Below are 19,999 nucleotides of genomic sequence, written 5' to 3'. Positions count from 1 at the left end.
TAGAGTTTCACAGACTTTGTCCAACAGTAATCCTCATATCTAAGCCTCATCAATAGCTAGGATTACAGCTGTGAGCCACTGGCACCCAGCTTAATTTTTGTCTTAATTCATATATGTCGATCGTAAATTATTTTCTTCACATAGACCTTATCTCCCTCTAACAAACAATAAGCAAAACAACCTTGGAAAATCCTATTGAATGTTACATCCACTGCTTCCTAGCTACTCGTCAGAATTTAATTTTCTTCCCTGTGAATGGATCTCTTACATCACTGCTACCTTTCTAACTAATAGCATGAAGCAACTGTCTTAGGGCAAAGGTAACAACCAACAGCAGCAAGCCGGGGAAGCAGTTTTATTGTAAGGATTTTTCTTCTGTGATCCAGAGTGTGGGATCCACTACATGAGCTATGTGGATTACATTCATCCAAGATAGAAAGATTTCAAGTTCTTTTAAATTTACATTTCCAGAGGCTGTCTTCTTGAATGTCTACATTTTAAAAACCATCTTCTGAAAATTAAGATCGTATTTAAATCGGCCTTGCAAATTCCAGCAAGAAACTGTGTCCACATCACTGAAGGCTCTGTTCTGTCGATTTCCCTTGCTTCCCCCTAGCCAAAAAGAGAATGCATTGAAAAAATATTGAACATTAAAATAATTGTCAAAGTGTTCAATATATAGTGTCCTAGGCTCTTTGAGAGAGAGAGTTATGGTCCAAAGGAAAAAGAGACAAAAAGTTACAATTCTAAGAACTAGACAAGGAGAAAGTAAAACACGGAATATGGATCTAAAGCTAAAAGCTGGGCCCTGGTGGCTCATACCAGTAAACCTAGCTACTCAGGAGGCTGAGATCAGAGGATCACAGTCCAGAGCTAGACCAGGTAGGAAAGACTTGAGACTCATCTCCAATTAGCCACCAAAAAGCCAGAAGTAAAGCTGTGGTAGAAGGCCGCCTTCAGTGAAAAAGCTAAGGGATAGAGCCCAAACAGTCACAAAATTATCATCATCATCATCATCATCATCATCATCACCACCACCATTACCTAAAGTTAGAACAAGATTTGTGTGTGTATGTGGGCTGGTCTTGGGGCTTGAACTCAGGGCGTTGTCCCTGAACGTTTGTGCTGCAGGTTGGCAATGGACCACTTGAGCCACAGCTCCACTCCACTCCCGGCTTTTTGCTTTGGTGGTTAATTGGAGATAAGAGTATCATGGACTTTTCTTCTGAGGCTGGCTTTGAACTATGATCCTCAGATCTCAGCCTCCTTAGTAGCTAGGATTATAGGTGTGAGCCATCTGTGCCCAGCTAACAAGACATATTTTAAAGGGCAGTCTGCAAGGCTTTTGGTTATTTCTAAACTAACCTTGAGTTAACTTGTTCATAATGACTATCAGAGCTGTTTTGAGAGAACAGGGCATACTTACATGAAGTTTACTTTATTTTAATTTTTTTTTATATGACACTAGGCCATGAGGCTAAAGCACAGAGCTATATAGTACAGGAAGAGAGGTGGACTTTGGATCTAATTTACTACAGAGGAACTGAAGTCTTATACCTTGGTTTCATCTCTTACACAGTTCTCTTTGGTTGGTGCATGGATTTAAAAAATAAGAATAAAAGAAGAGGTTCTTCTGAGCATTGCATGGCAGAGACAAAAGGCCTAGAAGACAGAAGCTTCCTAGCTGGTTGTCAGAATTTCATTTCCTGCCCTTTGGATCTCTTGTAAGCCATGCTATTTTTCTAACCAATATTCCATAGAAACTGGAATAGGTCAAAGCAGCAGCCAATAGCAGGAAGCCTGGGGGAGACACAGAGGCCTGGATCCTAGATTTTCTGCCATTTTTTTCTCTTTCCAAACAGGAGTCTTCTCTACTGGGCTCCAGCCCAATTCAGTATAAATCTACTCCTTACTAGTTCTGAATACTGGTAAATGGCTTCATTTTCGAAGTCACATGTATTCAAGATGTACTCTTGAGCCGCTGTGTGCTACATTGTTTTGTAAAGGGTGGGGACCCAGGGGTGACTTAGACAAACCCTTGCTTAATGCACTCAGGTCATTCTGGAAGGAGAAGGAATGTGCAGCAGGATAAAGTGGCATGGCATCTGCCAGCAGGTAGCACCAAGTGTAAAGGATAGTAGGAGAAAGAAAAGAGGCTTTAGAGGGAAGAGGGTTTTTTTGTGTGTTTTATTTTGGGATAGGACAGCACTCACTGAGTGATAAAGTTAGATCAGAGACTATCTGAGGTAAGAGGAGAGTCTGGGAAGTGGCACAGCCATCACAGACTCTGAGGTAGGAATAAGCCTGGCCTGTGCTGAGAATGGCAAAGGAGCTGGTGTGTCTGGATTGACCAATGTGGGCAGAAGGAGATGAAGTCAAGCTGGCCCATAGGGCCAGGGCATAGCTTTCCTGTGGGTCACTGTGGGATGAGTTTGTTCAGTGCCAGGAAGCAACTAGAGAATTTGAGCAGGGGAGTGATGTAATCTGATTTTATTTATGTATTTATTTCTATTTCTTTATTTAAAGGCTTAGGTTGAGTTTGTGGAAAGTGGACTACATAAGGAAAAACATTGCAATCAAAAGATCCTTTGTGATCTTCTGTCTTGTAGTAATGGGGAGGGGGCAGCCAGGGTGACGGCAGCTCACTAATGAATGAACATAATAGTAGCAATAGCCTGGCACTGTTGGGATAATTAAATGAAATATATGTATAAGAGGCTTACCATCATCATAAGAGGCTTGGGTCATCCTCATGCTTGGTATTTTGTGATGGTTCTTCTACCAAACTGTAGCTAACCTTTCTAAGCTTTGATACTTTTATTGTTCAAGGGATCCCAAAAATTCCTCAATCCTCTCCAAACATTTTCTTAAAGTTCCTAGAGCAGCCTTACATACATGAAGGTTTCTGTGCTTGCTCACAAATGTTCAAAATGCTTTGTTAAGGTTCTTTATTCCTATAGTTGTAAATCCTGCTGTTAACAGCTGAAGAGCAACATAGTGGAGAGTAGTGATCAGGCATTGCCTCCAGGGGACAGAGGGTAATATGTGGCCTTTTTTGTAAGTCACAATGACAGGGGAAGGGCAGGGATAGTATTTAGTGTGTGTGAGATCTGGGGCAGGGAGGCTAAGTATGTAGGGACAACTCTGTACAATTAATTTTCCTACCCAAACTTCCCATGCTCTTGCTCTGAAAAGCAGCACTGAGGTAGTAGGGCATTCTTTGCACTGGTTGTACAAGACCCAGCCTCAGGGCACTGGTGCATTTGGGGGAAACAGCATGGAGTTGAGGATCAAGAAACACTCCTAACCCTAACAAGCAGAATGCCTAAAAACAGAGATATTTCACTCATTTTTGTGAAGTTGTAGCATCCTATCCATAAAATAGGAACATTTTCCCTCAGTATCTCCTGGGAGGGCTAAGGGAATTAAATGAGAGGATATGTTTGTGTATTTATTAAATTTTAAATTGTCCTAAGACTAAACAACCCATCTCTCTGCATATACAAGATGCTAATGAGATAGAAAATAGTCTGTGCCCTAGACATTCTAATTAAATCATCACTAATAAAGAGTTATAAGCTCTTATTAGAGAAGAAAGTAGGAAATATGCTTTCAACATTGTAGGCCTGGTTTTCACAAACCAAATATGTTTAACTAGACTTTGCAAATGCCAGCGAAGGAGTTTCCCAAACATATTTTTATTTACTAAAACATACAAAGTCAAAGATACTTAAAACTACTTAGCCATTTTTGTTTCTTTGAGGGAACTCACTGACACGGACCCCCTCTACCCAGATGCTAGGCAAGTGCTCTACCAATAACTTGAGCCATGCCCCAACCCTTACTAGGCTTTTATTTTTTTTTTTTTTTGGTCTGGTTGTGGGGCCTGAACTCTGGGCCTGAGCACTGTCCCTCAGCTCTTCAGCTCAAGGCTAGTGCTCTACCACTTGAGCCACAGCGCCACTTCCGGCTTTTTTCTTTTTGCTTATGTGGTGCTGAGGAATCGAACCCAGGGCCTCAGGCATGCAAGGCAAGCGCTCTACCACTGAGCCAACTTCCCAGCCCCTTACTAGGCTTTTAAAACCAAAATTACAAGTCACATTGTTCGTAGCACCCACCTTCTTATAAAATTGATAAAGGGAACAACTGGGTGAGCCAAATTCATCTTTTTATCTGTCTTGCATTTGTTTTGTTTTTAAAAACTGTGATTGTCTCCTTAATGGAAAAATTATCTCATTGAGAGAAATTCTATTCTTCTAGAGGAAAATTGAAGGTATTCTTCACACATTTCATTTGGGGAATTAGAAACAGTTACAATTTTTACAATTTAGTCAGTGGCTAACAGAAAAGAACTATTATCTACTGTAGGCCAGCTTAAAAACATTAAAAATTTATTCTAAATTTATTTAGCTCAAATCCAAATAAATAACAAAATAAAAATAGGACACATAGGAGCAACAACTACTAAAAGCTAGACTTTGTACAACTCTTAGCAGAAAATAGTATTCCTCAGTTAATAAGTTATTAAAGTGAAATAACAACAAAAAGACCTATGTGTTAAAGTTAGAAATTTGTCAAAGTATTTTAGGCAGATATGGACTATTAATTACTCTACATTCATTTTCCTTCCCTGTTAACACATACCAATTCCTTCAGGTGACAGAGAGAGATCCTTCTATTTTACTGTATATGCATTCCTTCTCTAATTCCAAAATAAGGAATTTTTTTTGCTCATTCTAGGGCTTGAGCCCAGGGCCTAGAAACTGTCCCTGAGTTTCTTTTGCTCAAGGCTGGCGTTCTACCACTTGAGCCACAGTGCCATTTCAAGTCTTTTCTGAGCAGTTTATTGGAGATAAGGGTCTCATAGACTTTTCTGCCCAGGTTAACTTCCCGAGTAGCTAGAATTACAGCCTGAGCTACTAGTCTCAGAATAAGAGTCTTCATTTATCTAATCTAGGCACCACATATGAACAGTAATTGGGCTAAAGGTAGTAATGAGGTGTAGACATCTACAAATTGGGTGTGTTTCCTACATAGCCTTCAATGCATTATATTAAACAGGTAAGCTCTAGTTAGGACTAATTGTAATTCCCAGAGTAACTACTAAAGCAATAATATGAAAAGGTGTAGCTAAAAGTCAATACATAAATTAAAATGGAGTACTAAGAAAAAAATGTAAAGTCCTAAGACTTTAGGAAGCTCTTGCTGGACTGGAAGTATGGCTCAGGTGGTAGAGTGCTAGCTATGAGCAAAGAAGACCAAACATCCAGTTATTCATACACAGTGAAACCAAAGGGTGACACTTTTAGGAGAGGAACACAAAGTCACAATGCCAATGTGCACCTGGTCATATAAAATAATATTTATCAAAATGAATTCCATGAAACAGAAACAAGAGATTTTTTTCTTTGTTGCTGTTTTTGCTTTCTTTTCTTTTTGTCTTGTTTGTTCATTTATGTGTCTTTGTGAGAGCAAGGGGAGACACAGAAATGGAGGGACAGAGAGTGAACAAATGCAGTAGTAGTACTCACTAGATACTATGTGGAAAATGAACTGTACAACTGTGTGGGGAGATGGGAGGAAAAAATGGGGAGAGAGCCAGAGAAGAGGTGACATTGTCCAAAAAATTCACACTTTATCTGACATACGTAACTGCAATCCCTTTGCACATCACCTTTATAACAACAATTAAGAAATTAAATCAGAAAATAGCCTTGAGTTCAAGCCCTGCTGCCAGCATGTGCATGGGTGTGGGAGTGCACATGCACACACACACACACACACACACACACACATGCACCCATAGGCACACACACACAGAGGCATGCACACACACACAGGCCTACACACACAAAATGGAGGTTATCAATGACGAAATTATAACACAGTAAACTTAAAATAACCTATACAAATAATTGCATTAAATGGCAATGACTTAAACATATTATTTATTTATCTTTGGCAGTACTGGAATTTGAAGTAAGGTCTCCTATTTGCTAGGCAAGAGCTTCTTTGCTTTAGCTCGTTTTGGGATAAGGTCTCACATTTCTTCCAGGACAGACTTCAGATCATGACCCTTCTATTTTGGTTCTACAAGTAGATAACATTACAGTGTGCATGTCCAACTTGTTTGTTGAGATAAGGCCACATTAATTGTCTGCTCAGGCTGTCTAGAACCATGATTTTCCTATCTCCCATAAACATATCACTTCAAAGGTCAAGATAATCAGAGTGGATGCAAAAGAAAGATCTAATTATACCCATGTACGTTAAATAAGCATAGCGAATAGTAAGGAATAAAAAAGATATATATGAGTTCTTTCAAAAATAATTAAGCAACTAAAGGAAGTCATAAAGGTAAAACAAATAAACAAAACCCCAAAAATAACAGAAGTAAGGGACTTACTTCTAATTAGAATAAATGTAAATGGTGAAGCACATTAATGTGAAGATCAAGACTGCCAGAACAGATGAAATAACATGATCTAGCTATATGTTATCCACAAGAAACTAATTTCAAATATAAGGGCATTGCTATGGACTGAATATTTGTATCTTGCCTAAATTCATAGGTTGAAAACCTATTCACTAAAGAGATGGTATTTAGGGAAAATCAGCCTAAGGAGGCTAGAGGATATCAGAGTAGGCAATAAGACAAAGACTAGTGTTGAAGGCATGACTTAGTTGGTAGAGTACTAGCCAATGAGCGAAAACATCAGATACCAAGTTTGAATCCCAGTCTTATACCTTAAAAAAGGCAAAAAAATAAAAAGACCAGAGGAAAAAAGGAGCATGTCATAGAGTTAAAGGCAGTAATCCATCAGAATAACATAATAATTATTAATATGTGTATGCCTAATAACAAGAGAATCTTAAAGTACATGAAGAAAAATAACAGAATTAAAGGAAGAAAGATAACATTCAACTATAGAAATAAAAGATTTTAATTTTTTTTGATTGTACTAAAATTTGAACCTCAGGGCCTTATGCTTGCTAGGAAGCACTTAACACTTACGTCATGCCCCAAGCCCTTTTTACCTTAGTTTACTGTTCAGGTAGGGTCTCTCTTTCTTTTTATCTGGGCCTAGCATCACACCATGATTCTTCCACCTTTGCCTTTTGAATAGTTGGGATTATCGTTATATGCTACCACCCCTGGCTTGAGGTAGTCTAAAAATTTCCAAACTAGCCTCATCTGCAATCCTCACATCTCCACTTGTTCAGTAGTTGGGATCACAGGTGTGAGCCCCATACCTGGCTCTATTGTAGTTTATGTTTTTTAGCAACTGATAGAGCAACTAAGTAAAAAGCATTAGGAAAGACAGATTATTTAAATAACACTACAAATTATCTTGATAATAATCAACACATATATTGTCACATCTAATAACTGCAGAATAGGTATTCTCTACAGTGATAGCCTTGAAAAAAACAATAGATAGTGCTCATGCCCTGAGTTTAAGCCCCAGGAATGGCATATGAGTGCGTGCACATGCATGCATGCACGTACATGTGTACACACACACAGAACAGGTATTCCCTACAACTGCACATTCACCAACATAGAACATATGACAACTCAGTAAAATATTAATAACTTTTAATGAACTGATAGCTCATAGAGTATTTATGATTCAAATAGAAATAAATTAGAAACAAGTAAAACAAGTTATCTAGAAAACCTCAAGTATTTGAAAATTAAACATATTTCTAAATAAGCCATGTGCTAAAAAAGAAGCCAGAAGGAAATTTAAAAATCTTTTCATACAGAATGGTAAAAAAAATCCATCACATAAAAATATATGGGACAGCTGGGTATAGCTCATGCCTGTGATTCTAGATGTCAGGTGGCTGAGATCTGAGGATCGAGGTTCAAGGCAAGGCTGGGCAGGAAAGTCTCTGAGGCTCTTATCTCCAATTAACCACTTGTGGCCATAGTGGCAGAGCACTAGCCTTGAGCAAAAGAGCCTCAGAGAACACACACACACACACACACACACACACACACACACACACACACACACACACACACACGAGTCCGCGCTCATGCACACACACACACACACACAGAGGGAATGCAGGGTAAACAGTAACATGTAAAACATGTAGCTTTAAATGCTTCTACTAGAAAATATTTTTTGAAGCGTTAACAGTAAATAACAGTAAACTCAAAATAAGCAAAAGGTAATATAATTAAGCAAAAGTCAGCAAAACAGTAGACAAAAGGAAAACTCAGCAATGCAAAGGTGCAGTCTTTGAAAACATCAGCTACAAAGAATTATTGAAGCTAAAATTTTTTTTTTTTTTTTTTTTTTTTGTCGGTCGTGGGGCTTGAACTCTGGGCCTGGGCGTTGTCCCTCAGCTCTTCAGCTCAAGGCGAGCGCTCTACCACTTGAGCTACAGCGCCACTTCCGGTTTTCTGGTGGTTTATTGGAGATAGGAGTCTCACGGTCTCTCCTGCCCGGGCTGGCTTTGAACCGCGATCCTCAGATCTCAGCCTCCTGAGTAGCTAGGATTACAGGCGTGAGCCACCAGCGCCCGGCTTGAAGCTAAAATTTAAATAATGCTTATAATGAGAATTTCTGAATGCTAATAAGCAACAATAGTTTAGTGTTGGCAAGAGATAGACATCCAGACCAATAGAGCAGAACAGAGCACAAGAATACTATGTGTATATATATATATATATGTAGTCAATTTTTAAGTGATAAAGCACTTAACATTCAATGGGAAAAGGAAAATATTTTGAGCTAATGGTGATGAATGACATGATATCTATATAAGGGAAAAATGCACACTGATCCTTCACTTAAATCATGTACAATTGAATCAAGTTATGCAGCAAACAACTGTAGAACCTAAAGCTATAAACTTTGTAGAAGAAAACATACAAGAAAATCTTTGTAACCTTGGGCTACATATTGTTAGATATACTTAGATATGAATGCTAATATATATATATATTCTAATAGGAGAAAAATTAACATATGCAGATAGACACTTTAATCTTTGTGAAAACTAAAACTGATCACATTTATTAAGTTAGATCAATCTCCAGCAAGAGAAGGGGTGACATTGTCCCAAAAGAAATGTACTCTTTACCTGACTTATTTAACTGTAACTCCTCTGTGCATTATCTTTATAATAACAATAAAAAAATCAATCTCAATCTCCAGCCTACCACTCTTATGAAAAATTTATAAGGATTAGTAAACAAGAATAACATTGAGTGCCATTTTTGATGATGATGATGATGATGATGATGATGATGATGATGATGATGATGATGATGATTGTAATCATGGTAGAGAAGGGTGGGTGGGAGGGGGAAGAGATGGTGATGGATGTTGGTGTTGGTGGTGAAAATGGTGCAGGTGTTGAAGTGGTAATTGTGGCAGAGAGTGGTGGAGGTAATGGTGGTGCTGTTGAAGGACTAGTGAACTTGGTGGTAGGTGAGTGGAGGGAGAGCAGTAGTAACAGTAGTATCTTCATCACCTTCATGCAAGCACCCATCCTCTTTATTTGTTTAAGAATGGCCTCAATACTCACATTAATAAATGTTTTGTCTCCACTGATAGCTTATCCAAGAAGATAAGAATTCTCAAACAGTAATAACTAATGAGAAAGGATGGAAGCTACTTTGATATATCAAAATCTGATGGACTAAGTCACAAAGTAAGCCCAAGTACGTAGCATTATAAATTAGAATTTGTTCTAAAAAATAGGAAAAGTAGACACACACACACACACACACACACACACACACACACACACACACACACACACACACACACACACACATATATATCTCCAGCTATGGAAGAATTGTGCATTATAAAATGGAGTTATTTTCAAACAAACACAAAATATTTAAATGTTGTGCTAGTAAAAAGTAATAAAGAGAAAGTAATCATCTGGGTGTTGGTGGCTTATACCTGTAATCTAGCTACTCAGGAGGCTGAGATCTCAAGATCGTGGTTCAAAGCCAGCCTGGGCAGAAATGTCCCAGTGAGACTCCTATCTACAATTAACCACTCAAAAACCAGAAGTGGCATGGTGGCTCAAAGTGCTTTACGCACTAGCCTTGAGCAAAAGAGTTCAGGAACAGTGTTCAAACCCTGAGTTCAAGCCCCACAACCAATAACAACAACAAGAAAAAAGTAATCAAATGTACTAAGATATGTAATAAACTCCTGATAAAGAAGAATTTCAAAGCTGGATGCCAGTGACTAACACCTGTAATCCTAGCTACTCAGGAGGCTGAAATCTGAGGATCAAGGTTTGAAGACAGCTGAAGCAGAAAAGTCCGTGAGACTTTTATCTCCAATTAACCACGGAAGAAGGAAAGAGGAGGAGAAGAAGGAAGAGGAGGAGGAGGAGGAGGAGGAGGAGGAGGAGGAGGAGGAGGAGGAGGAGGAGGAGGAGGAGGAGGAGGAGGAGGAGAAAGGGAAAGAGAACGAGAAAGAGAAAAAAAGAGAAAGAATTTCAAACGTGTAAACATAATACATGGTTCTACTTGATGTATAATCCATGGAGTAAACTCTTCACACCTGCAGACTTACAGGTATCAAAATACCAAAAGAAAAAGCGAACAATCCTGCTGAGTTTCTTTAATAAAGGAACAATTCAAGGAACAGTTGCATATTATTACATTATGAATTAAGCTCTAGATTGGAAGCACTGGTTGGTGGAAATTGGGGGGCTTACAACAATACATAGTTATATTTTTACCAATTCAGAAAACTGTATACAAATGAATCCTTTGATAGTTCCACTTCATATACAAAAAATGCTTTGAATCAATAGGTCCAAAATATGTTAATTTCATCTACATCTCCTGTTACTGGCATTTACTCCTCCTCCAATGAAACCCCATCATTTTCCATATGATCCTAACCACCTTTCAGCCTCTATATTACACTCCACTCTAGCTAGCTGGATCCCTTGTACTTTCTGTGGTAATGAGTTATTCTTACCCAGAGACTGAGTCTTTTCCCTTAGCTTCTGGAAGGTGATTTCTAGGCCTTTGGAATGTCTTGCTTGATAATGCACTTTAGGAGTAAGGCTTTCAAGCCATAACATATCAGCTTAATCTCTAGTGGGGCTAGCCACCAAGTCAACCATATAGACAGTCAAGCAGATGTCTAAAAGCTGTACACAGAGGCACTGTGTTGTTTCACTTCATTCTGGGAGATATTAGCACTGCCTATGGTTCCACTGGGAGGGACAAGTGAGGATCTCACTCGACAGACTCCTCCTGGACTCTGCCCCATGTGTCATTTCCACCATCTGATTGTAATGTGTGTCCTTTGCTGCAAGAAACCGTAAGTTTCCAGTGAGTTCTGTGGATCCCTCTAGTGAGTTACTGAACCAGATACTCTTGGAGGGTTGCTAACTTGGCAGTCCTGCAAAGCTCTGAAAAACATCAAGATATTCATGCTGAGACTTTTCCTCCTCCAGTTCCTTCAGCCTAATATTCCTTTCTCCATGACCCTCCCCTAAGACTCTTGGAAAACTCCTGGTCTTACATTCGGGATGACTTGAGCAGCTCTTTTGTTAATTATTATCTCTTTTTTAGACTTTCAGTCTTTTCCCTCCCAACTCCATTGTTTTCACAGTTCTGTTAGGATACTCTATACCAATGATCACATCCTTCTCATCCTTACAATCTCAGTGCCCAGCAGAGTTTTGAAAAACGTACGACTTCAATACATCTGTGTTGATTGAATGAAGTAATACAGATATGAGTATTTTTAAATAAAAGGGACATCAGATTACAAAATATGCACAAACAGGAGTAAACATGGAAGCTATTAATAAGGATCGGCCAAAATCCCAACTAATGTCTATTCAGCATTTGATATGCGCTTTTTTTACTGATGTAGGTCAATATTCTTTTAACATGAGAACATAAGAATAGACAGCTACAATAAAAGTTTTTACCTTCAGATGCTGGTGGCTTATTCTTGTAATCCTAGTTACTCAGGAGGCTGAGATCTAGAGGATCATGGTAACTATTTCCAATCAACCAGCATAAAAACTGGAATGGAGGAGAGGTTTAAGTGGTAGAGCCACAGCCATGAGAATGTAAGGCCTTGAGTTCATGTCTCAGTACCAGCATACTTTCTCTCTCTCTCTCTCTCTCTCTCTCTCTCTCTCTCTCTCTCACACACACACACACACACACACACACACACAGAGTTATTTACTGACGAACCACAAGTATATTTACAAGGCTGGGAAACTAAAAATGTGTAGAAATATTACTAACATGCAAAGCTTTCATATTTTAATTCATAAACATTTTAGCAATCCAGTTACTTTTAGCAATAAAACATTTTCCCTTGACCAATGAACTATGGAGTTAGCTTCTAGTGAATTATTACAAGAAAATATTTCAAGACTGCATATTCTTTAAGTTCATTCAATTATAAACAAAGAATTTGTAGAAATTATGTTTCTCTCATTATTTATGTTTTATTATGCTAAAGTAACTAAATAGGATGTATTTCTGTATTTCTCTATTTTGAGCACTTGAGTTTTCATTTAAATAAAGCCTACAGCTGGTAACATTTAAGGACAAAGCTAAAGAAGTTCTTGTTTACAAGGGTTTTAGTTCCCAAAGTGGAGAAAATGACTTTCATGACCTTTTGCTGTATGACAGCATTTGGAAATAATTACTAAAACTGGATCTCAATGATTGCCCTAAGTTTGATGGCCGCTCTGAGGCCCTAATCTTAAAGGGAACAAGGGAATATCTGAGAACAGCATTCATTGTGTTGGGTTTTGTTTTGGCTCATCTATTGCTAGTCATAAGCAATTACGCTGGTTCTAGATTTCTGTTGTTTTTATAGACTTTATTTGATAATCAATCCTTATGTTTTAGAAGTTGTTTAGCAGTGTGATTGACAAGGTATTTCTTTCTTAAAATCATCCAAAAGACCAATCACTTACTTTTCTCATAGTTACATTAAAGTCAAACTTCTTCTATATTGAATTCAAATAAGAACCATTAGAAATACTACAAGCTTGAAGAATATTTTGACTGTTTCTGGTGATGTATTGCTTTATAGGCAAAGTAAAATCTCCATCCTGCTTTTCCAAAATAATTGTCAAGAGCTAGAAGAGACACGGTGTTTGAAGATTGACTAGTGATATTATTATAGCAGGTATTTAAACCCTGCTTTTAAAATAAAAGAAAAAGCTGTTTTTGCTGAGAAGCACAGACTACCTACTCTCTACCATCCCTTCCCTTCCATTCCCTTACATCACCCAGCAGCCAGAAGAACATGATACCTCTTTTTTCCATAGAAATAAAGGTAGAAATTGACATTGAGGAAATTGGTAGAGGAACAGACACCTAGTACATAGTAAATAGGTCACTTCACTAGCTAGCCTCAGTTGCCCAGTTGCTCAAGTCTAGCCTTTCTTTCCCTCCTTCCCTCCCTCCCTCCCTTCCTTCCTCTTCTTTCTTTTTTCTCTCTTTTGCTCTTTCTTCTTCTCTTTCTCTTCTAGCTACTCTCCTCCCCCTCACCTTTTCTAATGGTGGGAAATTCAAGATGAACATTCTCACTGTCATCTTCTAAGCTATCACCTGCTGGCCCATCATGCTCCTTACCTCTAGAGAAGACCGTTTGTTAACCAGATTCAACCTCAAAAGTTGGCCCAAGGACAGACAGTCAGACAAACAGACAAAAATGGACAGTAACAGGAGAAAAGTGATTCTGAAAATTTCCAAGAGTTTTGGACTCTTAAACAAGGAGCGGAAATCCAAGACTTGTGCTTCAGAGATTTTCTTTAGGAGGGCAGCTAGTTTATAGAATAATAGCAACAGTTAAACCACAGGCCAGGTACTTCACAAAAGACCAAGGGAAGTGATAGCTAAGAAATGTTTTCGAGGTATCTGAGCAAGCCAAATACAGTCCTCTGAAATTACCTCCACCCAAGTATAAATGGGGCAGCCCGGGGAACAATTTATTCCCCAGGACAATGTTGAAAATAACAGAGAAGTCAGTTGGTAACTCATGGAGCTTTATCATATCTTGTGACACCAGGTGAGGCAGACAGCTTAACAGAGGAGGTAAATAGTATTCAAACAAAACCAAGCAAATAAAAGATCTAGGCAGAGAAGTGAAAATCAGTATCATAGACCAATAACTCAGTTATATTATAATACATGCCAACAATCAGGAAAAATGACCCATTCATGAGAAAAGAATCTTCATGTGAGAGAGACTGGATAACCAGATACAGAAAACAAAGACTTTGAAATAGCTAGTATACATTTGTACAAAAACCTCAAGGAAATCATGCATTTTAAGTTCTTTTTTCTTTTCTATTTTTCCCCTCTATTGTCTCTGTATTTGATTTCTGTACATTTTGTCTTATATATAAGTTTATCTGATTTGGGGAGGGAAAGGGGAAGCACAGAAACAATGGAACAAAAGGTAAACAAAATCAGCAGTGATACTCACTAGACACTATGTTGGAAATGAACTATACAACTTGGGGGAAAGCAGGGTCAGGAAGGAAAAAATCAGTAGAAAAGGAGGGAAGGGGTGATAACTGTTCAAAAGAAATGTATTCAATACCTGACCTAAGTAACTGTACATCTGTACAACTGTACATCTCTGTACATCACTTTTACAATAAAAAATTAAAGAAAGGAAGAATGTGGAGCCAGGCACTGGTGTCTCATGTCTGTAATCCTAGCTACTCAGGAGGATGAGATCTAAGGATCATGGTTCAAAGCCTGCTCAGGCAGGAAAGTTTGTGAGACTCTTATCTCCAGTTTAGCCACCAAAAAAAGTTGGAAGTGGCGCTGTGGCTTGAATGGTAGAATGCTAGCCTTAAGCATAAAAGCTCAGAGACAGTGCCCAGGCCCCGAGTTTGAGCCTTAGGAGTAGCACCAAAAAAGGAAGGAAGGAAGGAAGGAAGGAAGAAGGAAGGAAGGAAGGAAAGAAGGAAGGAAGGAAGGAAAGAAGGAAGGAAGGAAGGAAGGAAGGAAGGAAGGGAGGGAGGGAGGGAGGGAGGGAGGGAAGGAGGGAGAGAGGGAGGGAGGGAGGGAGAGAGGGAGGGAGAGAGGGAGAGAGGGAGGGAAGGGAGGGAGAAGCTTAGTATCCTTGCTCCCCTTGTAGCAGCACTCACCAAATCCCAGGCTGAGTGAGCCAGGCACATTGGTGTGCTTCATTCCCTCCCAGAACCCACCTCTCCAAGCCCTCCTTCAGGTGTGCCTCCCTTTCTGTAGTACTAATCATTCTTTAATGGAATTAAGTTAATATGAATCTGAAGCTGATTCTGATAACTTAATATGAATATGTCAACTCCAGAACCATCACTAAGGGAAACAATTGTTAAGTGAATTAAAAACATATGGTAGACAAAACTCACTTGAAGCAGGAATATAATAGACAAATATACAAAAAGACATGGGACATATAGCAAACAAACATAAAAGTGGCAAATGTAAATCCAACTACATCAATAACACCAAATGTGAATTATGAAAATATTCAATCAAAATCAGAGATCATCAGACTAGATTTATAACAAGACCTATGAGATGTCTTCAGAATACACATTTCAAATTCAAAGACAAAAAACAGGAAGCAAAAGCACAAGTAAAGATATGCAATACAACTGGCAAAGAATGCTGTAGTAGCTAAAATTATATCATACAAAACATTTTTAAAAATGTTGCAGAGAGACTTATAATGATAAAAGGATCAACCCATCACAAGCCATAGCAATGATAAACATAGGAAGCTCCATTGAGGGACTTGCAGGGCGGACTGCATGCAGTTGATTAGCCACTTCTTAAAATTCATGACCACTTGGACATCTTACTTGTAGATCAACCAAGTTGAAGTTATAGTGGGCTTGAGTGGATCCTAAACCCAATGGCTGGGTTTTTGTAAGGTCATGTGAGGACATACAGGGAGGAAGCCATGAGAAAACAGAAACAGACATTGGAGCAACTCAGATTCAAGTGGAGACATGCCATGAGCCACTAGAAATTAGGAAGAAGGAAAGATTCTCACAGACTCCAGAAGCATGAAAGAATACATTCTTCTGACAGTTTATAATGATGTGTTGTAAGAGCTCTGGGAAACTAATATTCCACCTTGAATTATTGTAACCAATCTGTTTATCTTCTAGCTAGTTACCATATCCATTATGAAAGTGGAGAATTAAGGCTTATATTATCATTCAACTGTCTGTTTCTCCTTTGCATTTGGTCAACTTTTTAATTTCATTTATTTTGAGGCTTTGCTGTAAATGTATAAATGTTTAAAATAGTTATATCTTACAATAGATTGATCTAGATATTATTTTCCAATGTCTCTCTTTATGTCTAAGTAACATTTTGTTTGATTGAAAGTATAATGAGATAGTAGTACAGCCACACTGGCTTTCTTCTGGTTGCTATTTGTATTTTTAAGAATATCTACAATTATATATATAATGCATCAAACTCACACATATGGATATGTATATAGAGAGATGATTGAAATTGTACCCGTTTTATGATAAGAATACATGCTGTCATTGAGCTTTATACTAGCCCCTCTTTTGGGGTATATTTTTATTTCTAACCCATTTAGTCTTGTGTCTGTGAATCTAAAGCATACCTCCTAAGGTCACATTTATAATTAGCTTTTTAAAGTCTAGCCTAATAACAGGGTATGGTGGTATACACTTGTAAAACCAGCAATCAGGAGGCTGAGGCAGGAGGATCACAAGTTCAAAGCTAGCCTAGGCTACGTAGGGAGAACCAGGCCAACCTGGTCTACATAGTGAGACCTTGCTTTAAAAAAATCATCAGGCTTAGAGAGACAAGCAGCACATGTTTTGTCTCATAAGTGGAAGCTAGATCTAAAATATAACTGAATCCGATAACGTATGCAGTTACACGCAAACTGACTAAAGGATGGTACATTTAAGGGAGAAATCAAAGGTGTAATTCGTCTAAACAACTGAAGTACTGTTTATCAAAAGGAATACCGAAGTGGGAACATGTTCTGAGGAGAGGGTAATGGGGGGGCACGTGGAGGGAAGAAGAGTGAGCAAATGAAATAATTTTATTCAATGTACATTATGTAAAAAATGTACTATGAAACTTGAGAGTATGGACTGAGAGAGAAGATGGGAAGAAAATGATGAAAGGGGTGACATTGATCAAGAGACACTGAACTCATAACTTGACTTATGGAACTATAACCTCAACTAGATAATAATAATAATCATAATATCTATTCTCAATGAAAAATAGCAAATCCAACAATTTCTTTGATTGCCAAATCTTTTTTCTAATCTGCTTAAGTATATATTGATATTCTTAATTTCAGGTTTTGTATTTCTCAATTCTAGGATTTTCTTTTCTTTGAGAGAGTATCTTGCTATGTAGCCCAGGCTGGCCTTGAACTGGAAAGCCTCCCAAGTACTAAGATTATAGTTGAGGGCCAGCTCTAAGTGGCTTTATCCCCTTAACTTTATCATTAATTTATCTTTTGTATTAGCTTATGTTGTACAGGGGGTGATATCATTGTTATTGCCATACCAATCTCACTGCTTCACTCACTCTCCATGTTCCCCACCCCTGTCCCCTCAAAAACACATCCCTCACAGATTTTATTATTCTATATTTATAATTACCAGTAATCTACGTAACATCTTCTACCTATTCAACATCTTCATCCTCAAAGATAGTCATCTCCCTTCTATTAGTGCTGAACTATCTTCTTTTCCCACCCCTTCTGAGCAAGAGTTTCATTGAATATCTCCATGCTGCCCCCATCTACCTGGCTTTAAAACAACTGACTGCATTTCTCATGAAATTCTTCATTTGATTAATCAAATGTTTTAAATTATTTTCTGGTACTGGGTCTTATACTTGGCCTGGACACTGTCCTTGAGCTTTTTTCACTCAAGGCCAGCACTTGAAGGCACAGCAACACCTCTGGCTCTTTGGTGGTTAACTGGAGATGAGTCTCAGGGGCAACAAAGGAGGAGGTAACAATGCATGACAGGAAATGTAGTCATTACCTTACTCATGTAACTGTAACCCCTCTGTACAGCATCTTTACAATAAAATATTTTTTTAGAAAAAGAGTTTCATGGGGAGGGGTATTTGGAGATGCAGCTCAGTTGGTAGAGCACTAGCCAAAGCTAGGTTTGATTCCTCAGCACCACATAAACAGAAAAAGCCAGAAGTGGCACTGTGGCTCAAGTGGCAGAGCACTAGCCTTGAGCTGAAGATCTGAGGGACGGACAGCACCCAAGCCCAGAGTTCAAGCCCCACAACTGACAAAAACAAAAACAGAAACAGAAATGGATTACACTATTTCATAGCAAGAAGACAGAGTAGGGCAAGTAGATCATGTTAATCCAATCAATAATTCAGTTCTTTGATATTTTTCATTGAGAATAGATATTATGATTATTATTATTATCTAGTTGAGGTTATAGGACCTCAACAAAAGGACCAGGTACTGAGTTTGAATCCCAGTCTCAAACTGTGATTCTTAGACATTAGCCTAAGTAGTTGAGATTACAGGTATGAGGACCCAGTCCATGGCAATTAAGCTTATTTGTAAGTCTATCTCTGATAACATTAGTAACGAAGTCACCAGTAGATCTGTTTTTATTTAATTTTCATTATTTTTAGCATTCTTCTAATTTTTGACTTAATGTTTGAAATTGTATATGGAATATTTTACAGTCTCTGGTAATTTTCTACAGAAATGGATTACCCTGGGGCTGAGAAGTTGGCTCAGTGGTAGAATGCTTGCCTCACATGCATGAGGCCCTGGGTTTGATTCCTCAGCACCACATAAACAGAAAAAGCTGGAAGTGGCGCTGTGGCTCAAGTGGTAGAGCACTAGCCTTGAGCTGAAGAGCTGAGGGACAGCACCCAAGCCCAGAGTTCAAGCCCCACAACCAACAAAAACAAAAACAGAAATGGATTACCCTATTTCCTAGCAAGAAGACAGAGTAAGGCAAGTAGACCATGTTAATCCAATCAATAATTCAGTTGAGATTTGAACCAGGTTGCAATTTTTATAAGGTTTAATATATGTGGAATCTTCTCTGTTCTAGGGTATACCTCTCTGGAGCTCTGTTTTGTGCTTTTTGCTTGTTATTGGGGATTGTACATGCTACACAAGCCTTCTGCTAGCCTTCTCCAGGGATCATAACTGAGATCCTGGGATGTATGAGTGCCTTTCCCTTTTAAGGAGTTCTCCCATACAAGTTTTGCCTATGCAATGCCTTAATGCAATGCAACAAAAAACTTCCCTCTGGGTTTCCCTAGGTTTCTATGTCTTCCCAAGTTGAACTGTTCTGCTCTAAGGAATTTTATAAATTCAGCAAAGACTCAGGGAGAGAGGGATCTTTGCTTTCTCAAGTGCCTATCAGTTTAGTGGCCCTTAACTTCTTTGTCTCTCCAGTTCTGTGTATGGCTGTCATAATTTGTTGGCTTCTCTGATTCTTAGCAGTATTTTCTTCTTGGGTCATTTGTCCTAATTTGTGTCAAAATATGAACAGAAAGGAAGAAGTAGCTCAAACTTTCTGTTCCTTTCTCTGGTTACCTTCTTTATCAAGCCTTTCAGATCGAATCCCCCACTCCCTCCCTCACCACACCCAATCAGTGATTCCGCAGAAGAAATTCACAGACTCAGCAGTTTTTTCATGGTTTATTACCGCAAAACAATACAAAGCAAAATCAGCAAAGGGGAAAACACACATGGGGTGATATCTGGAGAAAACCTGGCAAAAGCTTCCAATGATCCTTTTTCTGTGGAATCACACAGGATGTGTTAACTCCTCCAGTATTGAATGGTGATGTGTATGAAATCTGATCTGGTAGACACTTATTAAGCCACTTAGTGCCCAGTTTGTGTTGGGAGTTAGTTTTGGAGCTAGCTTATGCTTAGTACATAACTTAAGACTCCCTAAGAAGGCACTGGGCATAAATGAGGTTGTTTGTATAAACAATTGC

The 19,999-nt window shown here is 38.5% G+C and overlaps 1 protein-coding gene across 2 annotated transcripts in view; it reads right to left on the bottom strand.

Moving 5' to 3' along the window:
- Positions 1-340: 340 nt before the first annotated feature.
- Hycc1 (hyccin PI4KA lipid kinase complex subunit 1) overlaps positions 341-19,999 on the bottom strand; it is a 103,445-nt gene continuing 83,786 nt past the window's right edge. The window contains exon 11 of one of the 2 annotated variants that reach the window (XM_069996104.1): positions 341-612. In XM_069996104.1, the coding sequence (XP_069852205.1) occupies positions 491-612 (122 nt within the window). In that variant the 3' untranslated portion in view covers positions 341-490. The remainder of the gene's footprint in view (positions 613-19,999) is intronic. The other variant, XR_011366881.1, reaches the window with a different exon arrangement.

Source organism: Dipodomys merriami, unplaced genomic scaffold (assembly GCF_024711535.1).
Source record: "Dipodomys merriami isolate MVZ:Mamm:240054 unplaced genomic scaffold, mDipMer1.0.p SCAF_5, whole genome shotgun sequence".
NCBI classification, from domain to species: domain Eukaryota; kingdom Metazoa; phylum Chordata; class Mammalia; order Rodentia; family Heteromyidae; genus Dipodomys; species Dipodomys merriami.
The sequence above is the reverse complement of the archived record's forward strand: the minus strand, read 5'-3'. Positions and strand labels throughout refer to the sequence as shown.